This window comes from Ranitomeya imitator, chromosome 9 (genome assembly GCF_032444005.1).
Source record: "Ranitomeya imitator isolate aRanImi1 chromosome 9, aRanImi1.pri, whole genome shotgun sequence".
NCBI lineage: Eukaryota > Metazoa > Chordata > Amphibia > Anura > Dendrobatidae > Ranitomeya > Ranitomeya imitator.
This window is the reverse complement of record NC_091290.1, coordinates 157,501,196-157,527,329: the sequence shown is the minus strand read 5'-3', so window position 1 is coordinate 157,527,329 and position 26,134 is coordinate 157,501,196. Positions and strand designations below refer to the sequence as shown.

Genomic DNA, 26,134 nt, shown 5'->3' with positions numbered 1-26,134 from the left:
CATTTAGTTTAATCTTCAAAAAAATGACTCCTTCACAGACTAAAATTGAAATAAAACTAAAATTAAAAAATATGTAAATATGTTTGTAATCCGGAAATATTTGCAACTGGCATGTTTCAATGATAAAAGATGCCCTGATCTCCCAATTTCAGCCTGAGTCTTGGAAGGTCCACTTGTGGCTCAGAGCTTCCTCTGTCGGTACATCGTCAGTGCTCTTTGGCTGCTCATTTTCATAGTCTTCCACTAATGATCCTACACATAGGAGGAGGCTGCCTTATCACAAACCCACCTCAGAGTCCAGACCACTGATTAGGACATATTTATTATGTGTGTATGTTTCTTACATGACAGGTGGGGAGAGAGCTTCATCCTGGTTTAGCCTTTCTTCCTGACGTCTACGAAGAATCTCACTATAATTGAGAGATGAGATTTTTGTTCGAAAAAATTCCAGAGATGTTGGAGCATGGCTGAGGGTACGAGAAATCTGATCCTTTACCACATGCATCACCTGCATAAAACAAACAGAAATAACACAAAGAAAATCATGAGAAGACAAGGTCATCAAACAGAATCAACTAGGAGAAGAGGAGGTCACTCCACAGAGGAATTCAGGCAAAAAGGAAAGTCAAAGTAAAAGCTGGGAGAACAGTCAGTCACTACAAAGAAGAAACCAGGAGGTCATTGTAAAAGAAGGAGCTGGGATAAGAGGAGGTCACTGCAAAGATGGAAAAAGAAAGAGAAAATGAGGAAAAGAGGAAGCTATGAGAAGAGTAGATCATTACAGAAAGGAAACCAAGAGAAAAGGAGAACACCACACAAACTAGGAAAAGATGAGGCCACTGCATAAAGGGAACCATGAGAAGAGGAAGTCACTACACAAAGGAAATCAGGAGGAGAGAAGGTCATTACACAGAGCAAACCAGGAGAAGAGGAGGACATCACACAGAGCAAACCAGGAGAAGAGGAGGACATCACACAGAGCAAACCAGGAGAAGAGGAGGACATCACACAGAGGAAAGCAATAGAAGAGAGGTTGGGGAAAAGGGAATGAAATAGAAAGGAGTAATTACACAGAGGAAACTGCAAGATGATATTATTGCACACAGGTATATAGGAGTAAAGAAGATGGATACAGGGAAGAAACCATGAGAAGAAGTTGGTAAAAGGAAGAAACTAGGAGAAGAGGACAATACAGAAGAAGAGGAAGTCAATGCACAGAGTTAACCATGGGAAGAAGAGATAATTAAAGCGATAAAAAAAAAACAGGAGAAGAGGAGGTCAATATACAAAGGAGTCCAGGAGAAGAGAAGATCATTAGAGAAAGCAAACCAAGAGAAGAGGAGAAAACTACAGAAAGAAATTCAAAATAATATGAGGTTATATTCAAAGGAAACAAGGCTAAGAGGAGGTCACTGCACAGAAAAACAGGAGGCCATTGTACAACGAGGAACAGCACTAAAAGTGGTCATAGCACAAATGAAAGAGGAAGAGGAGACCAATTCATGGAAGAATAAAAAGAGATGAGGGTGTCAGTGCAGCGCCCCAGAGACCTAGTCGTTGCAGTATGACACTCTGCCGCTAAGGGGAGTGATGGTACGTCTGATGGCACTGAAGGAATTCTACTGACCAGGTATCACCAGCACACATTACACTTCACACTCCGGCCACTAGGGGGAGAAAAGGCTTTATTTATTGGGCCACTCCTCACACTGGTAAAACTAGGGGTTGGATAGGAAGTTAGTCAGAAGCTGACTGGGTTGGATTCAGGCAATATCCCGTGGCAGGGGGTGTTGCAGGGAGAAGACACAGGGGGGTCCCTGTCAGGCGTGGGAACCTGGCAGGTACCTAGCGAACAGAACGTTACGGAATCGCGCCTGCACTACCTTGCGGCGGTATCCTAAGAAAGAGACACGAAGCGAAGGATATTGTGGAACAGTGAGAAACGAGATCAAGCACAAAGGAGAGCCAGTAGGAGTTGTGCCCCGAGAACGGCAACATCCTACTGAGGCGCGTAGCCGGTGGCCGGAACATCGAGGAAGTAACTGACTCCATGCCTTACTTCAAACTCCGCAGGACAGTTAATTATAGCTTGGCTGTCTACCTTAAATTTCCTACGAAGACATAGGGGGCAACGCGTGGAGAGGGGCGTCTCTGGGGTCCCGGAAGAGCTCCGAGCCTTCCCATCATACGGGTGCGTCCTAGCCATAACATACCTGGGGGACGAGAAACTAGTAACATCTGGAACGAAATAGAAAGAAAGAGAAAGAACTAGAAAGAACGTACGAACGAACTAGAACAGAAGTTGTGAGGACTATTCTGAATGCTCAGCAGGGTAGCACTACAACACACAGGCACTAGTGGTAGGCAACGATTTCCACCTGCAAAGGGAACTCTGGAAGTGCCCATCGGACCAGCCGGTCTCAGAAAGCCCTGTTAACTGTGCTCTGGATTGAGGATCCTGAAGTCTTCAGTAAAGAGGTAAAGAGACTGCAACCTTGTGTCCTCGTTATTGTCTGCACCTCACACCATCGCCATCTACATCACTGGGAAGCCCTGGGGACATACTTCACCTGTGGGAAGGTATACCATCCAGCTGCCATTCCATCACCCCAGCGGACCCCAAGCAGCGTCGGTCATCCTGACCGAACACCACAGGTGGTGTCACGAAACCTTGACAGACTCCTATCACCTTTTATTGGACGCCCCTTAGCAGGGTCACGGACCGGGTCCAGCCACCGTGACAACCCCAGAACTGAGACAGAAAGGACCGGTACCGAGTAACCTGTGGCCCTGTGTCTGGGGGCGCTTCATCATTACAGAGAAAAAAAGACAGGAGTAGAGGAGGTAATTACAGAGAAGTAACCTGGAGAAGAGGAGCTCATTACACACATGTACCAGGAGAAGACATTTAATGAGGAGTGAGGAAACCAGGAAAAGAGTAGGTCATTAGAGAAAGGAAACTAAGAGAAGAGGAGGTAATTCTACAATGGAAACAAGGAGAAGAAAAGGTAATTACAGAGAGGAAACCATGAGAAGAGGAGGTCATTACATAGAAGCAATTAGAATAAGGAGTTCATAACAGAGATAAGAAACCAGTAGAAGAGGTCATTACACAGAAAAAAAAAAAACAGAAGACGACCTCTAATGAGGTCAGGTGACCGGAGGGTCACAATCCTGAAGCAGATCTGCGTTTTTCAAGCTGGGGCCATGGTCCCCTAAGCTGATATCCTGTAGAAAGTCAAATCTGTGTCCCTCTTGTTGGAGCCATGTTGTCCTAGCTTTTGTTCTGGCGAGTCACTCTTGATACAGAGGCAAATTCCCCTTTTATATAGTTCACAACTGTCCTTCAAGTAATCAACCACAGGTCAAGGGGAAGGTGTGAGGAGATTAATGTGCATTGTTTGATTATTGAATCCATCTGCCTTGTTTGTCCTCCTCTGTTTTGCAAGTCAACAAACTGGTATTCAATCTGTTAAAGCTTGGTCAGCTGCTGTAGTTGTGGTTTCTTGTTGCAATTATACATCTACTTAGGTCCTCTTGCAAAGGCTGAGCAGGTGAGGTTGGACATAGTAGCGCCTGAAACTTGCTTTGCATGCCTCACATATGCTCTGGTGGGTTTTTCTGCATGCCTCCCTGGTTGTGGAGCCCTTGCACGGAGTCTACAAATAATAATCCACTGCAGCTCCCCCGGATCCACCTGAGTAGTATCCCACTGCTGCCACCAAATGTGGAGACACAGGAGTCAGTGTGTGCTCTACTCTGCTGGCCCGAGACCGCATAAAACAGGGCTCATCCCACCAGAGATGAGGTAATGATAAGCTTAGGAAACTGACAGACCATTGAGGCACGTGGCCAGACGACTGGATGGTCCCATCCTGACTTTTCTGAATGTCTCCATGGAGCCAAGTGACCGGATGGTCCTAAACTGGCTTTTCAAAACGTATCCATGGAGATGAAGCGACTGGATGGTCCCAACCTGGTTTACCTAAATGTCTCCATGGGGTCAGGTGACCAAAGAGTCACAATTCTAGCTTCCTCAAACGTATCCATGAGTTCCAGGTGACTGGAGAGTCAAAATCTAGAATCTCCCAATGCCGAAATGCTGTGTCTTTACAGGAGGGCAATACAGAAGGAAAAGCAAGAGAAGAAGAGGTTATTATACATAGTAGAAACCAGTAGAAGAGGAGGTCATCACAGTGAGAAAACCAAGAGAAGAGGAGGTGATTACACAGAAGAAACCGGAAGAGGAGGTCATTACAGTCAGACAACCCCGAGAAGGAGGTAATTATAGAAAGTAAAAAAGAGGAGGAGGTCAATACAGAGAATAAAGTAGAAGAGGACGTCATTACACAGAGGAAAGCAGTAGATGAAAACGGCATTAAAGATAGAAACCAAGAGAAGAGGATGTCATTACACTGAGGATGTCAGGAAGCAAATGTCAGCGCATCATGTCACGTTTTTTGTTAGGCTAGGGCTGTATCGCGGGCAAGTCACTTGGCCAAAAATATTTGAGTAACTTGTTGTTTCCTGATCATTTCAGACTTGTGATTTGAATTTGAATGTAAAATAAACCAAGTGATATTTATACTGCACAACATATTAGGCCATTAGCCCTATGTGGTCAATGTGGAGTGTTCGTTCACAATGGGACATCTAGTTTTTATATATTAATACTTTCTACAGTATGTATCCAGAATCTATAGTGGTCAATAAGCATTAAATGAACTGCATACCACCACCACCACCACCAGCAATCACCTATCCAGTTACTGCACCTTGTCAAAATCCTCCTGCGTTGCTCTCATCTCCTTCCAAGTCTTATTAAGCACCTGAATGCACACACAGAAGAGCTCCTGGAGGAAGTGGTCTTGTGCATAAAACAGAGTTAGGAAATCTTGCCCTGTCTCCGAGGCTGAAATGTCATTAACACAAACATGTCAGTGTCGAGCTGAATCCAGGTGGTTACTGCTGCATTGGATGTCAAGAATAGTTTCACTAATTCATATAGTTGGTAACAATCACTAGTGATGAGCGAGTGCAGTCATTGCTCGGGTGGTCTCCGAGTATTTGTAACTTTGTATTTGTAAACTGTATTTAGTTTTTGTGGATGCAGTTGCATGATTTACAGCTGCTAGCCAGCCTGAGTACATGTGGGGGTGGCCTGGTTGCTATATGATTATATACACGTGTCATATATTTATCCACTATTGCACAATTTTTTGAGGGGAATTGTTGGATCTGCTGCAGGATAGTAAGCCTTCGTGACACTCTGACATTTTATATTATTCTTATCCTCCCACATTTTGGTTGGCAGTAGTGTCACTATCTACAAGATGGGGGATTTATGGACAGATAGAAAGGATCGTATCATTAACATCCAAAGATTTGTTCACTTCTCCGATCAACCAACGACTCCAAACTGCAATAAAGAGGATGTTACTCATATCATAGAGTCATTAAAACATTAGAACTGCGAGATATGTGGGAGGCAGCCACCTTGGAAAGGTATATTGCTTATGATTGCATACCCAAAGGCCTGAGAGTATATAAAGCACTATCAGGAGATATTGGCCATCCCGAGACATTATCACAATGGACACCATGTTCAGATCTTTTTCTGTCCAGGCAAAAGGAAAAAACAACTGGTTAAAAGTAAAAATACCATTTCCAAACTCTTTGAGGAGATTAAGCCTTTTAAAGAGCACCCTGAAATTATTAAAATTTCCAATAGCATTTGTATGAGAATTAAAAATAAAGAACAGGAAATTATAGATAGGAAAAATAAAACATTTGCGAGGAATGCCGTGCCTACATGCACTTTAAGGACTCCTTACAAAACAATTCTATTTTTGAAACCATTGACTGCATAGATGGGAGTCATTTAGAATCCAGCTCCATGTTGGAAAGCTTTTCTATACATCTATCACCTTCCTCCCCCCAGGTGCACCCATCACTCCACAAGAAGCCTCCATCACTCCGAATTCTCCACTAACTACCTCAAATAGTCAACAGCCACCTCTAGAGACTCTCCCCTCCACCTCTACGGCTGTCCAGAACGTTATCAAACCCTGACTGACATCTGCCAATCACCGTTAGATCCTACTGGTGGTCGCCCAAATACTACAGCCAAGACACAGAAAGCGGGTAGACTAAAACATGGGACAGGACAGTTAAATCAGAACAGACATAAAAAAAAGCACTAAACATCCTTTTTTTCAGTCAAGCATAAAAAAAAAGACGCAAAAGGGGTTGTAGAGGCGGGAAATTCTCCAAAAAGAACAGGACAAAAGATATTCCCAATACCAACGAAGCCACCATCTTTAATTTAAGTAGACATATTTTAAATACAGAGGAACGTCCCTGTTAAAGAAGGGTTTAAAATATGCCCCAGCTAGGGGGTTTGATAAATTCGAGGCTTATGTGGGTATCAAACTATTCATGAGGAAATTAGTCATTCAAAGACATTTTGTAAAAAAATCCGTACATTGCTAACGCTGAACCTTCACCGGACACTGGATACGTCCACACTAATTTAGAGAAGAAATCACAATTTCACCCCATTAATGAATATTCGGAACAGATGGATACCTTCCAAACGAATGTTATAGATGAAATACGCAAAATTAATGATAAAAGATGCAGAAAGTATAAATACAATCTAACTAATGAGGAAAAGAAAGCAATCTTATCTTTACAACACAATCGAGAACAGCAGATAAGCGGGGGGATGTGATATTGGGTCAGGAGGCGTACCGCCAGGAGGCCAAGCGCCCACCTACTGACTCATGGACATACAAGAGATGAAGCAGAGACCCCACCATGACCACCTGAGAGAGATGAAAGATCTGACAAATATGCGCTGGATAGGGGATTTACCAACAAACAAGAATTTGAATTTATCAATGATGAACCCCCAAGATTGGCAGTATTTTATTATTTACCAAAAATACATAAGGACATTATTAACCCACCGGGGAGACCAGTTGTGTCGGGCATCCAATGTCTAACAGCCAATATGTCTACATTTGTCGGCTCCCATTTACAGAAGATTGTACCCTCTTTACCATCATACCAAAAGGACAGTGCAGACATTTTTACGTCTTCTAAAAAAAATAAAATGGCAGAATCATGATATATTAGGTACTTTGGACATCACCTCCCTGTATATAGTTATTGACCATAATAAGGGTTGTGATGCGGCTCAATATTTTTTAAACAAGCTTTCTAGGTTTCCACAAGAACAAGTTGACTTTTTATGTCAGCTCATGCAGTTTATTTTAACGCATAATTATTTTTTATAGCAGAAAGACTACTACTCCCAGCAGTGGGGTACTGCTATGGGGACCAGCTTCACACCCAGTTATGCAAACCTATATGTGGGTGGGTGGGAGGAACTCGCCATCTACCCGGGGGGCTGCCTGCGTGCGGACCTGGTCCTCTGGCAACATTTTGTAGACCATGTCATTTTTATATGGTCTGGTGGTTTGGATACTCTCAATCAGTTTTTAAGGGATATTAATAAAAATGATTATTTTTTAAAATTCACATCAACCACCAGTACCACTAATGTAAATTTTTTAGATTTAATTTTTTTTATTGAGAACTCTGAAATTCAAACATGCACATATAGGAAACCCACCGATACGAATAATTTTATCCATCTGGATAGTCGCCACCTCCCAAGTTGGCTACTGATATCCCCAAGAGTCAGTATATGAGGATCCATCGTAACTGTTCTACACCCCAACATTTTGAGATTGAGGCTCGAACACTTACTAACAAAGTTTTGGAGAAGGGATATGATGAAAAAATGTTAGAAATAGCAAAAGGGACTGTTTAGAAAAAATTCTAGAAAGGAGCTCATTAACCCTGTCCAGAAACCAGAAGATGCTTTGGACTCCATCCCCATCATAACCCGATACAACGCCAATGCAAACATTCTTCGGAGAATAGTTAACAAACACTGGCATATACTGAGGAATGATAAAACCGTGGGGGATAAAATAGCCAGTTACCCTCGTTTTGCCTACTGTTCAGAACAAACGTCCTTTTAAACAATTTACCCTCTTCCAGCATCCACTGAAAGGTTTTTTTTTTTTAAAAATGCAGGATGTGCACGCAAACTACAGTGCACAAACGTAATAATATTGAAAAAGGTGTCAAAAAATGTACAATTAAAGATTTTATCACATGCTCCACTACAGGGGAGATTTATACTATTAAATGCCCCTGTGCTAAAATGTATGTGGGGACGAATAAACGCGCCAAGAAAGTTAGAATTAATGAACATATTCGTAACATCAAGAATAAATTCATGGGCCACCTACTCTAAACATTTTATTGACTGCCATAGTGGACGAGTGCAAGACATGGAAAAATAATTATTTTTGTGTACTCACCGTAAAATCCTTTTCTCCGAGCCATTCATTGGGGGACACAGACCGTGGATGTATGCTGCTGCCAATAGGAGGCTGACACTAAGTGATACAAAAAAAATTAGCTCCTCCCCTGCAGTATACACCCCCCTGCTGGCTCTCAGCTAACCAGTTCGGTGCAAAAGCAGTAGGAGATCAATAACAATATATGAGCGTATAGCATGTCATATTCTAAAAAAAACAAGCATAAGCTAATAACAGGGTGGGAGCTGTGTCCCCCAATGAATGGCTCGGAGAAAAGGATTTTACGGTGAGTACACAAAAATCCCTATTTCTCCTTCGCCTCATTGGGGGACACAGACCGTGGGACGTCCCAAAGCAGTCCCTGGGTGGGGACAACAATAGATCAGGCCCTGTGTAACCGCTACTTACAAGTGCGCCACCGCGGCCTGCAGAGTCCGCCTGCCCAGACTCACATCTGTGGAAGTGTGGGAATTATACTGCTTCAAGAATGCATGCGGACTGGACGAATCCGCAGGCTTACAGGCGTGCCTTGCAGACGCCTGGTGCCTAGGACACTTGATAGACAGGGAGATACGCTGAAATCTAGCACGGAAGGACTCCTGGATGGTGAAAAGAATTCACCATGTTATCATGGTCGATGAAACGGCTAAACCCTTCCTGAAAATGTCAGGAAGCCTTCCTCTACCGTCAGGAAGCCTAAATAAAACGTCCAACCTTCAGAAGGACGCCGTTGTCAAGACGTACCTACTCAGAGCACTCACTTCGTCCAGAATATGGGGGATCTTATTCCATTTTGTGGACTGGAGCCAAAAGAGATGAGGGAAGAACTAAGCCCTCATAACAGTGGTAATACAGTACCACCTTGGTAACAAGGGATGGAGATGGCCTGAGGACAACTTTGCCTCGAAGGTAATAAGGGAAAAAAGTCTGAAAGAGCAGAGAAGCTAGCTCCGAAGACTCGTCAGAGTGAGAATATCGCAGAGGAGAACGGGATGACTTTCCCTGATAGTAAAGTCTGCCCGGATGAAAAAGGAGCCTACTGTAAGGCTCCTAGGAATAATAAGGTCTCAATGATCTAACGGTATGCGATAGGGAAGAACTACGTGTGAAAACTCCCAGTGAGAAAATCCCTACTTGCAGTTGTGCTGCGATAAGGCGAGAAGATACTAGCTCCGCAAACAAAAAACGGACGTGGTCAGTGCGGATCTCTGAGGATCACTGGGGCCCCTTTCTGCTTCCGAAAGGCTTTCGGAAGCAGTGGAAGGGGAGTTATGGAAACTGGTACCACGGCAGAACCAGAGCATGGAGAGCGATGGCTCTTGGATCTCGAGGCCGAACCACGAACTTGAGTACATTGGCCTTCAGTCTGGATGTCATCCCACCTACAACTGGAGAGCTCCAGTAAGGACAGATCTGATGGAAGACTTCGGGGTGAAGTTCCCACTGACTTGAGGCGGAACCCTGACGGCTGAATTTGTTTGCCGTTCAGAGTTCTACTTCTGGGATATATACTGCCGAGATCACTGAATAATAGACTTCGGCCCATCAGAGAAAGTGAGGTACCTCGGTTATGGCACCTGACCGTGGGTACCTGCTAGATGACTGACGTAAGGCACCGCCGTGGCATTATCCAATTGAATTCGGATAGGGTGACCCGCCAGAAGGCAGTGGACCTGCTGTAAAACTACCGTTCGGATCTCCAGAACAATAATGGGGAGAAGAAGACTGGCATTGGTAGTTACTAATAACCATTGAACCGGGAGAAAGGCCCTGGATGAAGAAGGAGCTCAGAGACTATTGTCTGAAAGTCTGTTTGACTTGCTGAAAACGAGCGGAGCGAAGGAAACCGCTTCCATTGTCGTCACCATTCTTCCTCAGAACTCTCTTAGCAAATCAAATGAAATGAGGGGGTGAGTAATCAAGTCCTCAGAACTCTCCTTGCGCGAGCTCCCTGTTGAAGGGCCATGACCTTGTCTCGAGGAAGAATTACCATCCTTCTAGAAGTGTGCAGGAACATCCTCAAAAAGGATATCTGCTGGGCTGGAAATGAGGAGAACTTGTCTAAGTGTAGCTGCCAGCCCAGGAGAGAAGGTATCCCAAGAGATATAGACGACTCAGCGTAGTCCTGGAAGGGCGGCTAGACAGACCAAACAGGGCAGGACGAACACGCCTCTAGAGTGCAAGAGAAACATGACATCTACCATGACCCGTGCAAACACTCTGGGTGCGGAAGCAAGGCCGAAGGACAAGGTTGTGACTTGAAAATGCTGCTGATGAATGGAAAGGCGAAGGAATTTTTGCAGAGGGCAAGCAACCCGAATGTCGATGGATGCCGGAAACCGCACCTTTTTCTGTTGAAGTAATGGCTGAGCGGAGGAACTCCATCCAAAGAAGGAGGACCATGTCAAAGGTTGTTAGACGTTTGAGGTCCAGGGTCGATCTTACTTTTCATTCCCCTGTTTGGAACCAAGATCCCTTAGATCTAGACTGTGCTGGACAATCCTTATACAATCCTTTGTCAGACTCCCGCTCAAAGGATTTGATTGGCCAGTTGTTGCTGGTGTGAATCAGGGTAGTTAAGGTCTCCAGCCAGGAGACCATTGCTCTAGCAATCCATGCGGCCGCTAGGGAGGATAGAGCGCTGGACCCGAAGCCGCAAGACGGAACGAACCAGATTTGCTATCGGACAGTCCGTGGTATTTTTAATTGATGACCCATCAGGTAGGGATACTGGTAGGTATACCACAGGAGATTCTACCCGGTTAATCTGCCCCATGGCAGAATGTGCGGCTGCATCCAGCAGGTCATAGTCTCTTGCCATCTCCTCTTTTCACGGTGCAGAGATAAAAATTAGGAACCCTCGATCCATCACCTCTTAACAGGGAAGTGGAGAGGAATTGTCCGCCTTCTTGCATCATCCACTAAATAGTGGTGATGCAGAGGGGGGAGCTCGTACGCCAAAAAGGGTGCCTCTATATGTCCACAGAGTACAGCTGCACAGGACAGGTTGTCTGGCGTTAGGCCTGGATGCAGAAGAGGAAAATGGAGACGACACTCCGTGTGCTCGTCTGTTGATGGTGTGGGGAGATCGGTGCCCTTTAAAGGACCCGTCGCCCTTAAAAAACAGGCCAGGCATGGCATCCCATGTAGAGGCTTCTGTCCAGTGAATCGCTTATCCGAATTGAATGGCAAATGCTCTCGAGGGAGTTTAGTCTCTGAAGCTCTGGCAAGCTCAGGCAATATCCAATCCATATTCAGAGCCTTGTTGTCATCAAATCATTGGTGAGGGAGCAGGAAACGAAAAACTTCCGTTTTCTAGATACCTGTATGTTTCTAGATGCCTGCACATTTCTAGAATACTTGCGGCCCCTGCTAGCCGACGGCACGATGTTGAATAGGCCTAAGCCGGGGCCTAAATTTCTGTAGCCAGCGGACGTCACCAGTGGGTCGTTCCAGGCAAGACTTCCAGGATGCGGCCTACAAATCAGCCGAAGCCGGGGACTAAATTTTTGCAGCCATTCAGAGCGTTACCTCAGAGAGGTGGGCCACAGGGAAGTGGCTGAGGCTGCCTGTCAGCATGTGAATATCCCACTGAAGATGGATCCACTCACCATTGGTGCGCGTCCCGGCATGGATCCGCCGCGGATGTGGGTTTCAGCGCTGTTCTGTGCAGCGTGAAACAGACCCATGTGCCTCCTACAGACACTAAGCAAGAACTGGTTAGCTGAGAGCCAGCAGGGGGGTGTATACTGCAGGGGAGGAGCTAATTTTTTTTGTATCACTTAGTGTCAGCCTCCTATTGGCAGCAGCATACACCCACGGTCTGTGTCCCCCAATGAGGCGAAGGAGAAATTCGGTCTTGCAGTGGTGCATCAACACTGGAGGGGTGGCCATTTCATCAAGGCTATGTCCAGAGCAGAGACCAAGTGGATATTCCTCTACCATCACACCAAGAGGACTCAATGTTGGAGCCGAACTGTTAGGCTTCCAGTAATTAAGCTAATTGCTGAAGTCATTATAAGGTTAACCTCTGTGGGATAGGGACCACCCTGAGGAAGGAGACAGGCGTCTCCGAAACGCGTAGGATAGAGGTCCCTATCGCCCTCCGTACACATCACTGGGCTCCGGTAGCAGTCACATGGGTCACTACGTCACACAGGTCCTGCAGACCAGTCGGAATCACCGCGTACACCACGCGCGGCGTTGGCTCAGCAGGACCCCGCTTATACCTGCATCCTGGTGAGTAGGGGCTGCCACCGGCCGGGGCAGCCACCTGCAGAAAGACTCTCACATTTTAGACTACAATCACCGCCGCATGGCAGCTTAAAGCCAACTGGTCTCCGTAGAAGCTCAACATGGCGGGTAAGAGTCCTCCATTTAGACTGCAGATCAATAGACCTATACTAACTCACTCTGCATTTTTGTGGCTGTTTTCATCATGGACCATATTTCTTACTACTAATTACCCAGTTTTATACTGCTTGTGGATACCCATTTAGTGCTTTTCGTGGCTTCCTTCCAGCGCGATCCTGTATATATGATTATATACACGTGTCGTTATATGTGTTAAAAGTTGCTGATTCTGTTTGTCTACACCTTTTGGCACAATCATTGACATCAATTGACATAAATGCTGTTGCTAATCTTTAGTCTGGAATTTTGGGATTATCTGCATGTTATGGCGGGGTGGAGCAGTCTCACATTGTGGTCCCAGCACTGGAATCAGGTGCAGAAATTCTCAGACACACTGTAAGAAGTCTCATGATGTACTGTAGAAAACCCTTCTAGATCAGGACATTTCTGGAGAATATAGTCCACTGGTCCTTAAAGAGAATCTGCCAGCAGGATCAACCCTCCTAAGCCGCCTCCATGGGCACGCAGGTCAGAAATGGGGCATACAATTACACCTCGATCTCTGTGATTCCATCTCTTATTACAGAGAAATCCACATGTATCTTGTATGCAAATGAGCTTTTTGGATGTATGAGTCAAACATTAACAGAAACCAGCATGAGACATGTAGTGACTGACAGTCCGCTCTCCTGATCTACATGGCTCACATCTGTAATGCCTCCTTTCATTTACAATAATCTTTGGAGGCAGATAGGACAATGGGAAGAGGGGAGAGAGCGCAGATTCTACGTGCACCAACTAGATTCACATGGATGCTATTTGCACTCACCTTTCTGATGTCTTTTTAGACTTGTGTATAATTCCACTGAGCGAATTAGTTGTTGTTCCCCCTGTTCCCGATTTGCAGCACAATCCTGGGCACTTGTGAAGACCCTCAAGGTGCAGGAAGCTGCATGTGTAGTTGTTCTCCAGGCGGTGTGCGCTCCCAGAACACAGAGGGCAGGATACACAGCATACAAATGTAATGCCTGAAGAAGACTAATAAGACTTGAAACCCACTGTGTGCTGCATTAAAAAAGAACTTGGCAAGATATCATGGTATCCTACCCACTGTGATCCGGGAGCGCACACCGCCTGGAGAACATCTACACGAGGCAGATTCTCAGGGACATCCATGTCCAACCACAGATCTTAACGGCTCGTTTACATATTAAGAAAAAAGTGGATTTCTCTAAAATTAAAGATGGAATCACAGATATCAAGTTGCCATCTTATTCAGCTTTCTATGACCTGTGGCCATATAGACAGCTCAGGGGGTTGTTCCTACTGACAAGGTTCTCTTTAAGGCTGAGTTGTATGCTGATAAGACAAGATTATTACAGACAGAGAAGAACTACGACGATCCATTGTCATACCGGATTCTCCAACTTGTAGGATTTCACAGAGGATCAAGGTTAGGTGAATGCTGCTTCGGCCAAATGGACAGATATGTTTGTCTTCTCGGCTGCTATTTTCAAGCACAAACTATAGAAAATTCAACAAGATGTAGGTTAGTAGCTCATGTCAACGTATTTCCATAGATGGACCAGCAGGTGTGGGCCGACCACTGGCCGGTCTGATCAGAACTACTCACCCGACTGTATGCACTAGGCCAACGTGTTGAGAAATACACCATATTGTCAAGAGCCAAAAGTCCAGGAGGGACATGACAAAGGTCCTGCCATGGACTGCCATTATTCTGAGCAAGAGAAGAAGTTTGGCATTTTCAGACAGATGCTCAGATCCCACACACGACGATATCATACAGGTCCATAGTAACCCACTCATGACTTTAACATCTGGAATCTTTACATTGAAAAGAGAAAATAAATAAATCTGTGGGATGAGTGATGATGAAATCCTGTTCCACATATGACCCCAAAGGTGTAGACAAGGAATTGTCCATTGGGTGAAAAAAGCCGAAGCACCTAAAGCCCTTCACAAACTGCGGACTTGTCAGTGGAGCAAACCCCATGATGCCAAGGCGGCTACTGGTGGAAACACATTGATATAAGACTCTCTTGGGTGATGTTCTCCCTCCCCGGAGATAAAGGAATGACAGGCATCTGTATTGACAGTGTCAAGGTTAAGCGGCAAAGGCAGAACATTCTGGAAAGCATCCAATACAACATGAGACGAAACTAATGAATGCAGTTCAGCAAAGCATGCGGTTCTTAGGGTTAGGGTTCTGCACAGAAATAACTCACCGTAAAGCCCAGTTTGCGGAATTCCTTGGCACAGAGGGAGCGACGTCGCTCTGATGTCATATGGCCGCCTTCTTCAACTTCATTTGGAAAAGCCACCAGTCGTAGATTTTGGAGTTGCTGTCGCTGTTCCTAAAAGTGTGAAGAAGAAATTCTCTCTATGATATTATTATTATTTATATAGCACCATTAATTACATGGTGCTGTACATGAGAAGGGGTTACATACAGGGTTATAGATATCGATTACAGTACACATATTTATGATGACAGACTGGTGCAGAGGGGAGAGGACTTACATTCTACGGGCTATCATATGATATGATATCATGAGGTTCTGCTCAGTCTGTGCACCTAGTCTACACAAACGGGTCATTCATTGCAGGAGCATAGAGTGTTAACTTGTAGTCACAGATGCAATCTTAGAATATTTTGTAAAGACTTCATCTAAATGATGCGTTTCCCTCCTCTTCCTCCAGACTTCTCTGTCCTTCATCCCCCTCATTCTTCAGACTTCTCCATCCTCCCTCCTCCTCTTCCTTCAGGCTTCTCTGTCCTCCCTCCTCCTCTTCCTTCAGGCTTCTCTATCCTCCCTCCTCCTCTTCTTCCAGACTTCTCTGTCCTCCCTCCTCTTCATTCTTCAGGCTTCTCTGTCCTCCCTCCTCCTCATTCTACAGGCTTCTCTGTCCTCCCTCCTACTCATTCTTCAGGCTTCTCTGTCCTCCCTCCTACTCATTCTTCAGGCTTCTCTGTCCTCCCTCCTACTCATTCTTCAGGCTTCTCTGTCCTCCCTCCTACTCATTCTTCAGGCTTCTCTGTCCTCCCTCCTACTCATTCTTCAGGCTTCTCTGTCCTCCCTCCTACTCATTCTTCAGGCTTCTCTGTCCTCCCTCCTCCTCATTCTTCAGGCTTCTCTGTCCTCCCTCCTCCTCATTCTTCAGGCTTCTCTGTCCTCCCTCCTCCTCATTCTTCAGGCTTCTCTGTCCTCCCTCCTACTCATTCTTCAGGCTTCTCTGTCCTCCCTCCTACTCATTCTTCAGGCTTCTCTGTCCTCCCTCCTCCTCATTCTTCAGGCTTCTCTGTCCTCCCTCATACTCATTCTTCATGCTTCTATGTCCTCCCTCCTCTTTGTCCTTCAGGCTCCTCTATCCTCCCTCCAACTCGTTCTCCAGGCTTCTCTGTCCTCCCTCCTCTTCATCCTTCAGTTTCCTCTATCCTCCCTCCTCATTCTCCAGGCTTCTCTGTCCTCCCTCCTCTTCATCCTCCAGGCTTCTCTGTCCTCCCTCCTCCTCATTCTCCAGGCTTCTCTGTCCTCACTCCTCCTTGTCCTTCAGGCTCTTCTGTCCTCCCTCCTCCTCTGTCCCTCCTCCTCCTCATCCCCCAGTCTTCTCTGTCCTCCCTCCTCCTTGTTCTCCAGACTTCTCTGTCCTCCCCCCTCCTTGCCCTCCAGGCTTCTCTGTGTCCTCTATCCTCCTTATCTTTCAAGCTCCTCTATCCTCCCTCCTCCTCGTCCTCCAGGCTTCTCTGTCCTCCTTCCTCCCAGTCCTCTGGGCTTCTCTGTCCTCCCTCCTCCTCCAGGCTCCTCTATCCTCCCTCCTCATCCAGGTTCCTCTATCTTCCCTCCTCCTTGTCCTCTAGGCTCCTCTATCCTCCCTCCTTCTCATCCTCTAGGTCCCTCTATCCTCCCTCCTCCCTATCCTCCAGGCTTCTCTGTCCTCCCTCCTCCCTATCCTCCAGGCTTCTCGGTCCTCCCTCTTCCTCCAGGCTCCTCTATCCTCCCTCCTCCAGGCTCCTCTATCCTCCCTCCTCCAGGCTCCTCTATCCTCCCTCCTCCAGGCTCCTCTATCCTCCCTCCTCCAGGCTCCTCTATCCTCCCTCCTCCAGGCTCCTCTATCCTCCCTCCTCCAGGCTCCTCTATCCTCCCTCCTCCAGGCTCCTCTATCCTCCCTCCTCCAGGCTCCTCTATCCTCCCTCCTCCAGGCTCCTCTGTCTTCCCTCCTCCAGGCTCCTCTGTCCTCCCTCCTCCTCCAGGCTCCTCTATCCTCCCTCCTCCAGGCTCCTCTATCCTCCCTCCTCCTCCAGGCTTCTCTATACTCCCCTATTCTCCAGGCTTCTCTGTCCTCCTTCCTCCTCGTCCTTCAGGCTTCTCTGTCCTCCCTCCTCTTTGTCTTTCAGAAAAAAGCAGGTTTTGCCGCATTTTTATTGTCTCTTGTGCACACTGATAAGGTTTAGTGCTCAAAAAATTAAAAAAAATCATGATTCAACTTTCTTAGGTTTTGTTGCGTTTTTGGTGCTAAAACCTGATACTTGTATTTTTGCACTTACTTATTGCTTTCTATGGGTGAAAATCACTGAGGAAATGCTGAAAGAAGTGACATGCTGCCGTTTTAAAAAGTTTTCCAATTCTTTCAGTAAAAACAAGCACGGAGGAGATTTGCTGGTACTGTAACATTTGCATTAAAAAAGCACAGCAAAAAAGTGACGTGTGAACATAGCTTGTGGGTCAAAGAAATTAAAGCTCCCGTTCACATTGAATCTCATTTGCCAGTCACTAGAGTATGTGCAAATGGACCGGAGGATTTTTTTTTTTTTGAGGTTTTTTTTTTTTAAGTAGATCATCTCTGAAAAACACTTAAATTGCTTTAAAAATGCTTGAAAGCATTTTTATTTAAAAATGACTGTTCCGACATTCAAGCTTTTTTTTTTCATTTTTATTACCTTCAGGTTTCACAACCACCAAGCATTTAGAAGAAGCACCTGACCATTCTTCAGGCATTTACCCCACTGAAGATGCCACATACTTTACAATAGAAGTTAATGGCCACAAACATGTCCCAAAGACACCGGGAAGGTTTCTGAGCATTTCTTAGATGTTTTCACATGACAAAACGATAGCATTATATTCATTGCTGAATAAACTTAAAAAATGATAGAAAATCTCCCCCAAAATAAACATTTTAAAAAGCACAAAAAAGCATCAACAAAAGATTTAGAGAAACCGCCCCAAGAACACGTTACTTACACCAGGAAAGAAAAGTGCTGCTCCATGGTGTGCCAAATTCATGGAGCGGTGCTGGCCTCTTAAACACTTCTATTTGCCAGAATCTGACTTCCACACTTTGTAAAGAGCACTAGAGTGATCCCACACCTGGACCGGGAGGGCACCATTTATAAAGAGGGGCATTCACAATATGGCCACTCTCCAGAGATGTCCTTCAGCCAAGATGTGGTGGTTGTGTGTGAATGGGAGACAGCACCACTTGTGTCCATGGAGGATGTCCGCTATGTGGACACAATCAGTACTTCTCCATGGCTGTCCTCTAAGAGAGATTGTATAGAGACCACTCACACAGAGGGCCAAGGTCCTGGACATTTCTACACACATGTATGAACATTTGGGGGGTTAAATCACCACTATTACTGACTTGTACTCTTATCCTAAGAAGTGAACAATTTAAGCTACTTAGGATTATAGACTACTTTCTGAACCTGGGATTGACCCCGACTTGATCCTGTCCAACAACGGTGCCTAATGTGAGCATTGTCTTACAGCATCATTGGGATCCATGGCGATTCTCATCCGCCCGTCCAGTAGGCCGAGGCTAAGACACTGCAGCACATAGAGGTAGTGACGCATCTCATCTCCAAGTTGTGGCCAGCCGTGGATAATGCTCTGGAACACAAAACACGTACGTCTGGGCCAGTATCAAACACATGGCCGCCTTCTATGTCTGTATCGCTCACCTTATGGATAAACTGCCTCATGTTCTTCTTCCACAGATAGTCCAGCATTTCCTGATAAAGGAGTTCAGCAGTTTACAGCAAATGAAGAGAACAAGACCATACACCCAACCAGTGTCTTACCACTCTGTCTTGCCCACCGACCGTCTGTAGTAAGGCCACAAGGAGCGCCATCACCTTAATCTGTGTCTCCTGATCAGGCCTACAAGAGCAGAAAACACTGAGTCTAAAGGCCTGTCTGCAGCCCTGAGAGGATTCTGCGTCATATGATAGAAATACTACTCTTTAATACAAACTTAAACCTCATAAATATCAGGAAACAAAACGTACAGCTGCAGAAGCATGAGCAGTCTATCCAGAGGAACCTCCTGTCTGACCATGGCTCCCAGTGTGGTGTTACTCTGGACCACACTCTCCAGGATGATCAGAGCCAACCTGGTGATCTCCAGAAGCATCAGATTCAGGTTCACAAAGGTCACAACCTGACAAAAAAATGAAGACCTGTAGATGAGACGCCAACATGTCAATAGGATTAGATGAGATGTCTACATATCACTGGGATTATAGGAGACACCAACATGTCACTGGGATTAGATGAGAAGCTAACATATCACTGGGATTATAGGAGACACCAACATGTCACTAGGATTAGATGAGATGTCTACATATCACTGGGATTAGAGGAGACACCAACATATCACTGGGATTAGATGAGATGCTAACATATCACTGGGATTATAGGAGACACCAACATGTCACTAGGATTAGATGAGAAGCTAACATATCACTGGGATTAGATGAGACACAAACATGTCACTGGGATTAGAGGAGACACCAACATGTCACTGGGATTAGATGAGACACAAACATGTCACTGGGATTATAGGAGACACCAACATGTCACTGGGATTAGATGAGACACCAACATGTCACTGGGATTAGAGGAGACACCAACATGTCACTGGGATTAGATGAGAAGCTAACATATCACTGGGATTAGATGAGACACAAACATGTCACTGGGATTAGAGGAGACACCAACATGTCACTGGGATTAGATGAGAAGCTAACATATCACTGGGATTATAGGAGACACCAACATGTCACTGGGATTAGAGGAGACACCAACATGTCACTGGGATTAGATGAGACACCAACATGTCACTGCGATTAGAGGAGATGCCAACATGTCACTGGGATTAGAAGAGATGCCAACATGTCACTAGGGATAGATGAGACACCAACATGTCACTGGGATTAGATGAGATGTCTACATATCACTGGGATTAGAGGAGACACCAACATGTCACTGGGATTAGATGAGACACCAACATGTCACTGCGATTAGAGGAGATGCCAACATGTCAATGGGATTAGAAGAGATGCCAACATGTCACTGGGATTAGACGAGACACCAACATGTCACTGGGATTAGATGAGATGTCTACATATCACTGGGATTAGAGGAGACACCAACATATCACTGGGATTAGATGAGACACCAACATGTCACTGGGATTAGACGAGACACCAACATGTCACTGGGATTAGATGAGACACCAACATGTCACTGGGATTAGATGAGACACCAACATGTCACTGGGATTAGATGAGACACCAACATGTCACTAGGAATAGATGAGACACCATCATGTCACTGGGATTAGATGAGACACCAACATGTCACTAGGATTAGAGGAGATGTCAACATGTCACTGTGATTAGACGAGACACCAACATGTCACTGGGATTAGACGAGACGCCAACATGTCAAGGAGGAAGGAGAGGAGGGCGAAGGTGAGGAGGGCTGCTCTAATGTACTGAGTGCTGTTCTTTATGTTGCATACTTTGTCCTCTTATTTCTGTATTACTGGATGGTGGGCTCTAATAATGAAGTTCTGTGGTGGGCTCGTTGTTTTCCAGTCCCACACTAAATGTCACCAATGGAAATCACGAATGGAATGTGCCTTAGTTAGGAATACCGAGGCTATAATTTTGTACCATCACATTTTAATCACCATGTAAGGATAAAGCTGGTGTTTCGTCTAGCTCAGGTAATGTTGGCCATGCGGAGGTGCTGCCCTAGTTCTCTCCACAATCCATGCGTGTCATGGCATCTGGTGCTCCCCAAACTTCCTGTGTACCTTTTGTATGAATGCTGGGCTGAACGTCTCCCAGGACACAAAGCCATGTTCCATCAGCTCCGAAATGGCCTTCAAGATGTGACACATCACCTCCTTCAGCCTGTAAACACAAGACATGAGGCTAGTGATGAGCAGAATCCCCCATATGATGTCAGTGGGAGGTCATTCTATGGTGGGATCTGGGAGCAGGAGTTTTCTTTGCAGTCTGGCTGCACACAAGACATTTGGCTTCCCTTAGATCCTCTGATACCTCCAGCCTGAGCTTCTCAATCAGGCTGAGACCATTTACCTCCAGTATGGCATTCTCCAAGCACAGACACCGGTTTCCTTCCTTCTGGGGCAGAGCTTTAGTCACCAAGGTTTTTATAGACAAACCAGGAACCTCTCAGCTCCCCCTTGGGAATGCACACAAAATGAGAAGGAAAAGGTGACAAAGATCACGTTGGAGAGAGCTCTACACAAGCCTCGCTCCTTTCTGGTCCTACAGGGGATGGAGGCCTCTCCCATATTACACAGGGTGGAGGCCTCTCCCATATTACACAGGATGGAGGCCTCTCCCATGTTACACAGGATGGAGGCCTCTCCCATGTTACACAGGATGGAGGCCTCTCCCATATTACACAGGGTGGAGGCCTCTCCCATATTACACAGGGTGGAGGCCTCTCCCATGTTACACAGGATGGAGGCCTCTCCTATGTTACACAGGATGGAGGCCTCTCCCATGTTACACAGGGTGGAGGCCTCTCCCATATTTCACAGGATGGAGGCCTCTCCTATGTTACACAGGATGGAGGCCTCTCCCATGTTACACAGGGTGGAGGCCTCTCCCATATTACACAGGGTGGAGGCCTCTCCCATATTACACAGGATGGAGGCCTCTCCCATATTACACAGGATGGAGGCCTCTCCCATGTTACACAGGATGGAGGCCTCTCCTATGTTACACAGGATGGAGGCCTCTCCCATATTACACAGGGTGGAGGCCTCTCCCATATTACACAGGATGGAGGCCTCTCCCATGTTACACAGGATGGAGGCCTCTCCCATGTTACACAGGATGGAGGCCTCTCCCATGTTACACAGGATGGAGGCCTCTCCCATGTTACACAGGATGGAGGCCTCTCCCATGTTACACAGGATGGAGGCCTTTCCCATGTTACACAGGATGGAGGCCTCTCCCATGTTACACAGGATGGAGGCCTCTCCCATGTTACACAGGATGGAGGCCTCTCCCATGTTACACAGGATGGAGGCCTCTCCCATGTTACACAGGATGGAGGCCTCTCCCATGTTACACAGGATGGAGGCCTTTCCCATGTTACACAGGATGGAGGCCTCTCCCATGTTACACAGGATGGAGGCCTCTCCCATGTTACACAGGATGGAGGCCTCTCCCATGTTACACAGGATGGAGGCCTCTCCCATGTTACACAGGATGGAGGCCTCTCCCATGTTACACAGGATGGAGGCCTCTCCCATGTTACACAGGATGGAGGCCTCTCCCATGTTACACAGGATGGAGGCCTCTCCCATGTTACACAGGATGGAGGCCTTTCCCATGTTACACAGGATGGAGGCCTCTCCCATGTTACACAGGATGGAGGCCTCTCCCATGTTACACAGGATGGAGGCCTCTCCCATGTTACACAGGATGGAGGCCTCTCCCATGTTACACAGGATGGAGGCCTTTCCCATGTTACACAGGATGGAGGCCTCTCCCATGTTACACAGGGTGGAGGCCTCTCTCATGTTACACAGGATGGAGGCCTCTCCCATGTTACACAGGATGGAGGCCTCTCCCATATTACACAGGGTGGAGGCCTCTCCCATATTACACAGGGTGGAGGCCTCTCCCATATTTCACAGGATGGAGGCCTCTCCCATGTTACACAGGATGGAGGCCTCTCCCATGTTACACAGGATGGAGGCCTTTCCCATGTTACACAGGATGGAGGCCTCTCCCATGTTACACAGGATGGAGGCCTCTCCCATGTTACACAGGATGGAGGCCTCTCCCATGTTACACAGGATGGAGGCCTTTCCCATGTTACACAGGATGGAGGCCTCTCCTATGTTACACAGGGTGGAGGCCTCTCCCATGTTACACAGGATGGAGGCCTCTCCCATATTACACAGGGTGGAGGCCTCTCCCATATTACACAGGGTGGAGGCCTCTCCCATATTACACAGGGTGGAGGCCTCTCCCATATTACACAGGGTGGAGGCCTCTCCCATATTTCACAGGATGGAGGCCTCTCCCATGTTACACAGGATGGAGGCCTCTCCCATGTTACACAGGATGGAGGCCTCTCCCATGTTAGACAGGATGGAGGCCTCTCCCATGTTACACAGGATGGAGGCCTCTCCCATGTTACACAGGATGGAGGCCTCTCCCATGTTACACAGGATGGAGGCCTCTCCCATGTTACACAGGATGGAGGCCTCTCCCATGTTACACAGGATGGAGGCCTCTCCCATGTTACACAGGATGGAGGCCTCTCCCATGTTACACAGGATGGAGGCCTTTCCCATGTTACACAGGATGGAGGCCTCTCCTATGTTACACAGGGTGGAGGCCTCTCCCATGTTACACAGGATGGAGGCCTCTCCCATATTACACAGGGTGGAGGCCTCTCCCATATTACACAGGGTGGAGGCCTCTCCCATATTACACAGGGTGGAGGCCTCTCCCATATTACACAGGGTGGAGGCCTCTCCCATATTTCACAGGATGGAGGCCTCTCCCATGTTACACAGGATGGAGGCCTCTCCTATGTTACACAGGATGGAGGCCTCTCCCATGTTACACAGGATGGAGGCCTCTGTCATGTTACACAGGGTGGAGGCCTCTCCTATGTTACACAGGATGGAGGCCTCTCCCATATTACACAGGATGGAGGCATCTCCCATATTACACAGGATGGAGGCATCTCCTATATTACACGAGATGGAGGCGTCTCCTATATTACACGGGATAGAGGTCTCTCCTATTTTACACGGGATGGAGGCCTCTCCTATATTACACGGGATAGTGGTCTCTCCTATTTTACACGGGATGGAGGTCTCTCCTATATTACACGGGATAGAGGTCTCTCCTATTTTACACAGGATGGAGGCCTCTCCTATATTACATGGGATAGAGGTCTCTCCTATTTTACACGGGATGGAGGTCTCTCCTATATTACACGGGATAGAGGTCTCTCCTATATTACACGGGATGGAGGCCTCTCCTATATTACATGGGATGGAGCAGGGGGTTGGACCAGATAGCCCAGGATGTCCCTTCCAACTCTACCATTCTAGGATTCTACCATCAATGGGAGAACTACACGGACTGTACACAACAATACCACGGTGTATACCAACAATGGGTGAATTACATGGACTGTACACAACGATAACACTGTGTATACCATCAGTGGGAGAACTACATAGACTGTACGCAACAATACCACGGTGTATACCATCAGTGGGTGAACTACACGGACTGTACACAATGATACCACGGTGTATACCATCAGTGGGAGAACTACACGGACTGTACAGAACAATACCACGGTGTCAGGAATCCCACCGTGCTGCCACCAGTATGTCACGGTTCACGGGGAGGATACCTTTATCATCCCCACCACTCACACCAATTTGTCATGAACCGGGGTTGTTTGGTTGTCCCTGGTTCTTTCTGAAGGAGATTTATCTATATCCCACTTCCCAGTTCCGGTTTGGAACTAGCAGCTCTCTGGCGCCCCCTTACCCTCAGGTCAGTCAGGGTACTGCACCTAGGATAATTAGTCACCAGAAAGGCTGCCTGCTATGTACTGTCTATTGGGCACGCTGCAGCGAGGGCGATATAACTACTCCCACTCAGGCGGAAAAAATAATTATCAACGCCACGGGTCGCTGCATAGACTCCCAATTGCACAGGACAAAGTATGCTGCCAACAGTTCTGATTTCTTAATTATTAACGGGTCCAGAGCCAACCCAACTTAGTAGCGTAATTCACTTCAGAGGATGCGACAGTTCATTATAGAGCAGGGAGAGACCAGCTAGTAATTTTATATTTTACTCCAAAAAAGGTAGGCAGTGTTTACAGAGGCATAAAAAGATTTTATAAAGACGACAAATATCATATGTACAATACAATTACAAATAAAATGGGATTGACGTTGAAAAGGACACTTACATTTCATTATGTCATCTTATTTCATGGCTGGCCGTGTGCTGTGGAGGAGGGGCGAGCATATATCTAGATGCATCACAAGTCTGTATAGCAGCTAGACCCTAGACAAAGACATGTCAAGACTGCTTGCTTCACTACTTATTTCCCAGCCTAAACCCAGGCACTCCCTCTGTGGTGACCTCACTTAGAGGCTGAATCCTCCCCTTTTACTTAGTGTTATGGCAACTATTTTTTTACCTAGCTCGCTGTATGAATCTCGTATACGAAAGACACGATGATCAGAATGTGCCCAACATCATGGGGATTCTTTTAAGTGTAAACGCGGAGTAATTACATGAACCTCTTATGGAGAAACCCGCACTTTGCACTGGTCTACCCGCAGCATAGAACCATATAAATTCTTGAGGGAGGGGTGAAATGAGGGGTTTAGGATTCACACGCACACAGGGAGAGAAAAGAAGGGGGGCGAATCTGCAGTGCGTGTCTGACCTACACTCTTGGATGCAGCAGAGCCCAGTGTACACAATCAAATACTTCATGTTCCTGACACCTCCCCCCTCTCAGTACTCCTCCATGCGCATCTCGGCAGGTTCACCCTAGCGGGTGCCTTACCTTGCTCTGGCCTTATGGAGTTCCCGTCTACCCGGTGCTACACGTAGTGGACCTCTCTCATGCCCATCTGGCACTTCCCCAGCTTGTATGGATGGGATGCTCAGACCGGCTTGGTGAATTCGCCTGAGCACCTCCTGAAGATGCTGCAAGTATTGGTCCCAGGAGGAACGGAAGATGGTAATGTCATCCAAGTACGCCACCGCATACTTCTCCAGTCCCTGAAGCAGGTGGTTGACGATCCGCTGGAAAGTGGCAGGGGCATTCTTCATGCTGAAGGGCATGACCATGGACTCGTACAGTCCGAAGGGTGTGATAAAGGCAGACTTCTTCTGCGCCTCAGGGCTCAGGGGAATCTGCCAGTATCCTCAACTCAGATCCATTAAGGTCAGATATTCTGCGCCAGCTAACCGCTCAAGCAGCTCATCGATGTGCGGCATTGGGAGCGCATCAGAGGCTGTGATG

General features: G+C 46.7%; 1 protein-coding gene across 14 annotated transcripts in view; it reads right to left on the bottom strand.

Annotated features, from left to right (window-relative positions):
* The window catches only part of ELMO3 (engulfment and cell motility 3), a 75,821-nt gene that overhangs the window by 10,091 nt on the left and 39,596 nt on the right, over positions 1-26,134 (bottom strand). For 8 of the 14 annotated variants that reach the window (XM_069739662.1, XM_069739658.1, XM_069739660.1 and 5 more), the window contains 10 exons: positions 20,880-20,979; positions 19,066-19,217; positions 18,859-18,937; positions 18,739-18,789; positions 18,545-18,667; positions 14,999-15,127; positions 14,386-14,490; positions 14,168-14,276; positions 4,776-4,912; positions 345-508 (listed from right to left, as the gene is read on the bottom strand). In XM_069739662.1, coding sequence (XP_069595763.1) covers positions 345-508; positions 4,776-4,912; positions 14,168-14,276; positions 14,386-14,490; positions 14,999-15,127; positions 18,545-18,667; positions 18,739-18,789; positions 18,859-18,937; positions 19,066-19,217; positions 20,880-20,979 — 1,149 coding nt within the window. Of the gene's footprint in view, positions 1-344; positions 509-4,775; positions 4,913-14,167; positions 14,277-14,385; positions 14,491-14,998; positions 15,128-15,293; positions 15,604-18,544; positions 18,668-18,738; positions 18,790-18,858; positions 18,938-19,065; positions 19,218-20,879; positions 20,980-25,063; positions 25,096-26,134 lie in introns of those variants that run through there. The other 6 variants (XM_069739668.1, XM_069739669.1, XM_069739667.1 and 3 more) reach the window with 6 other exon arrangements.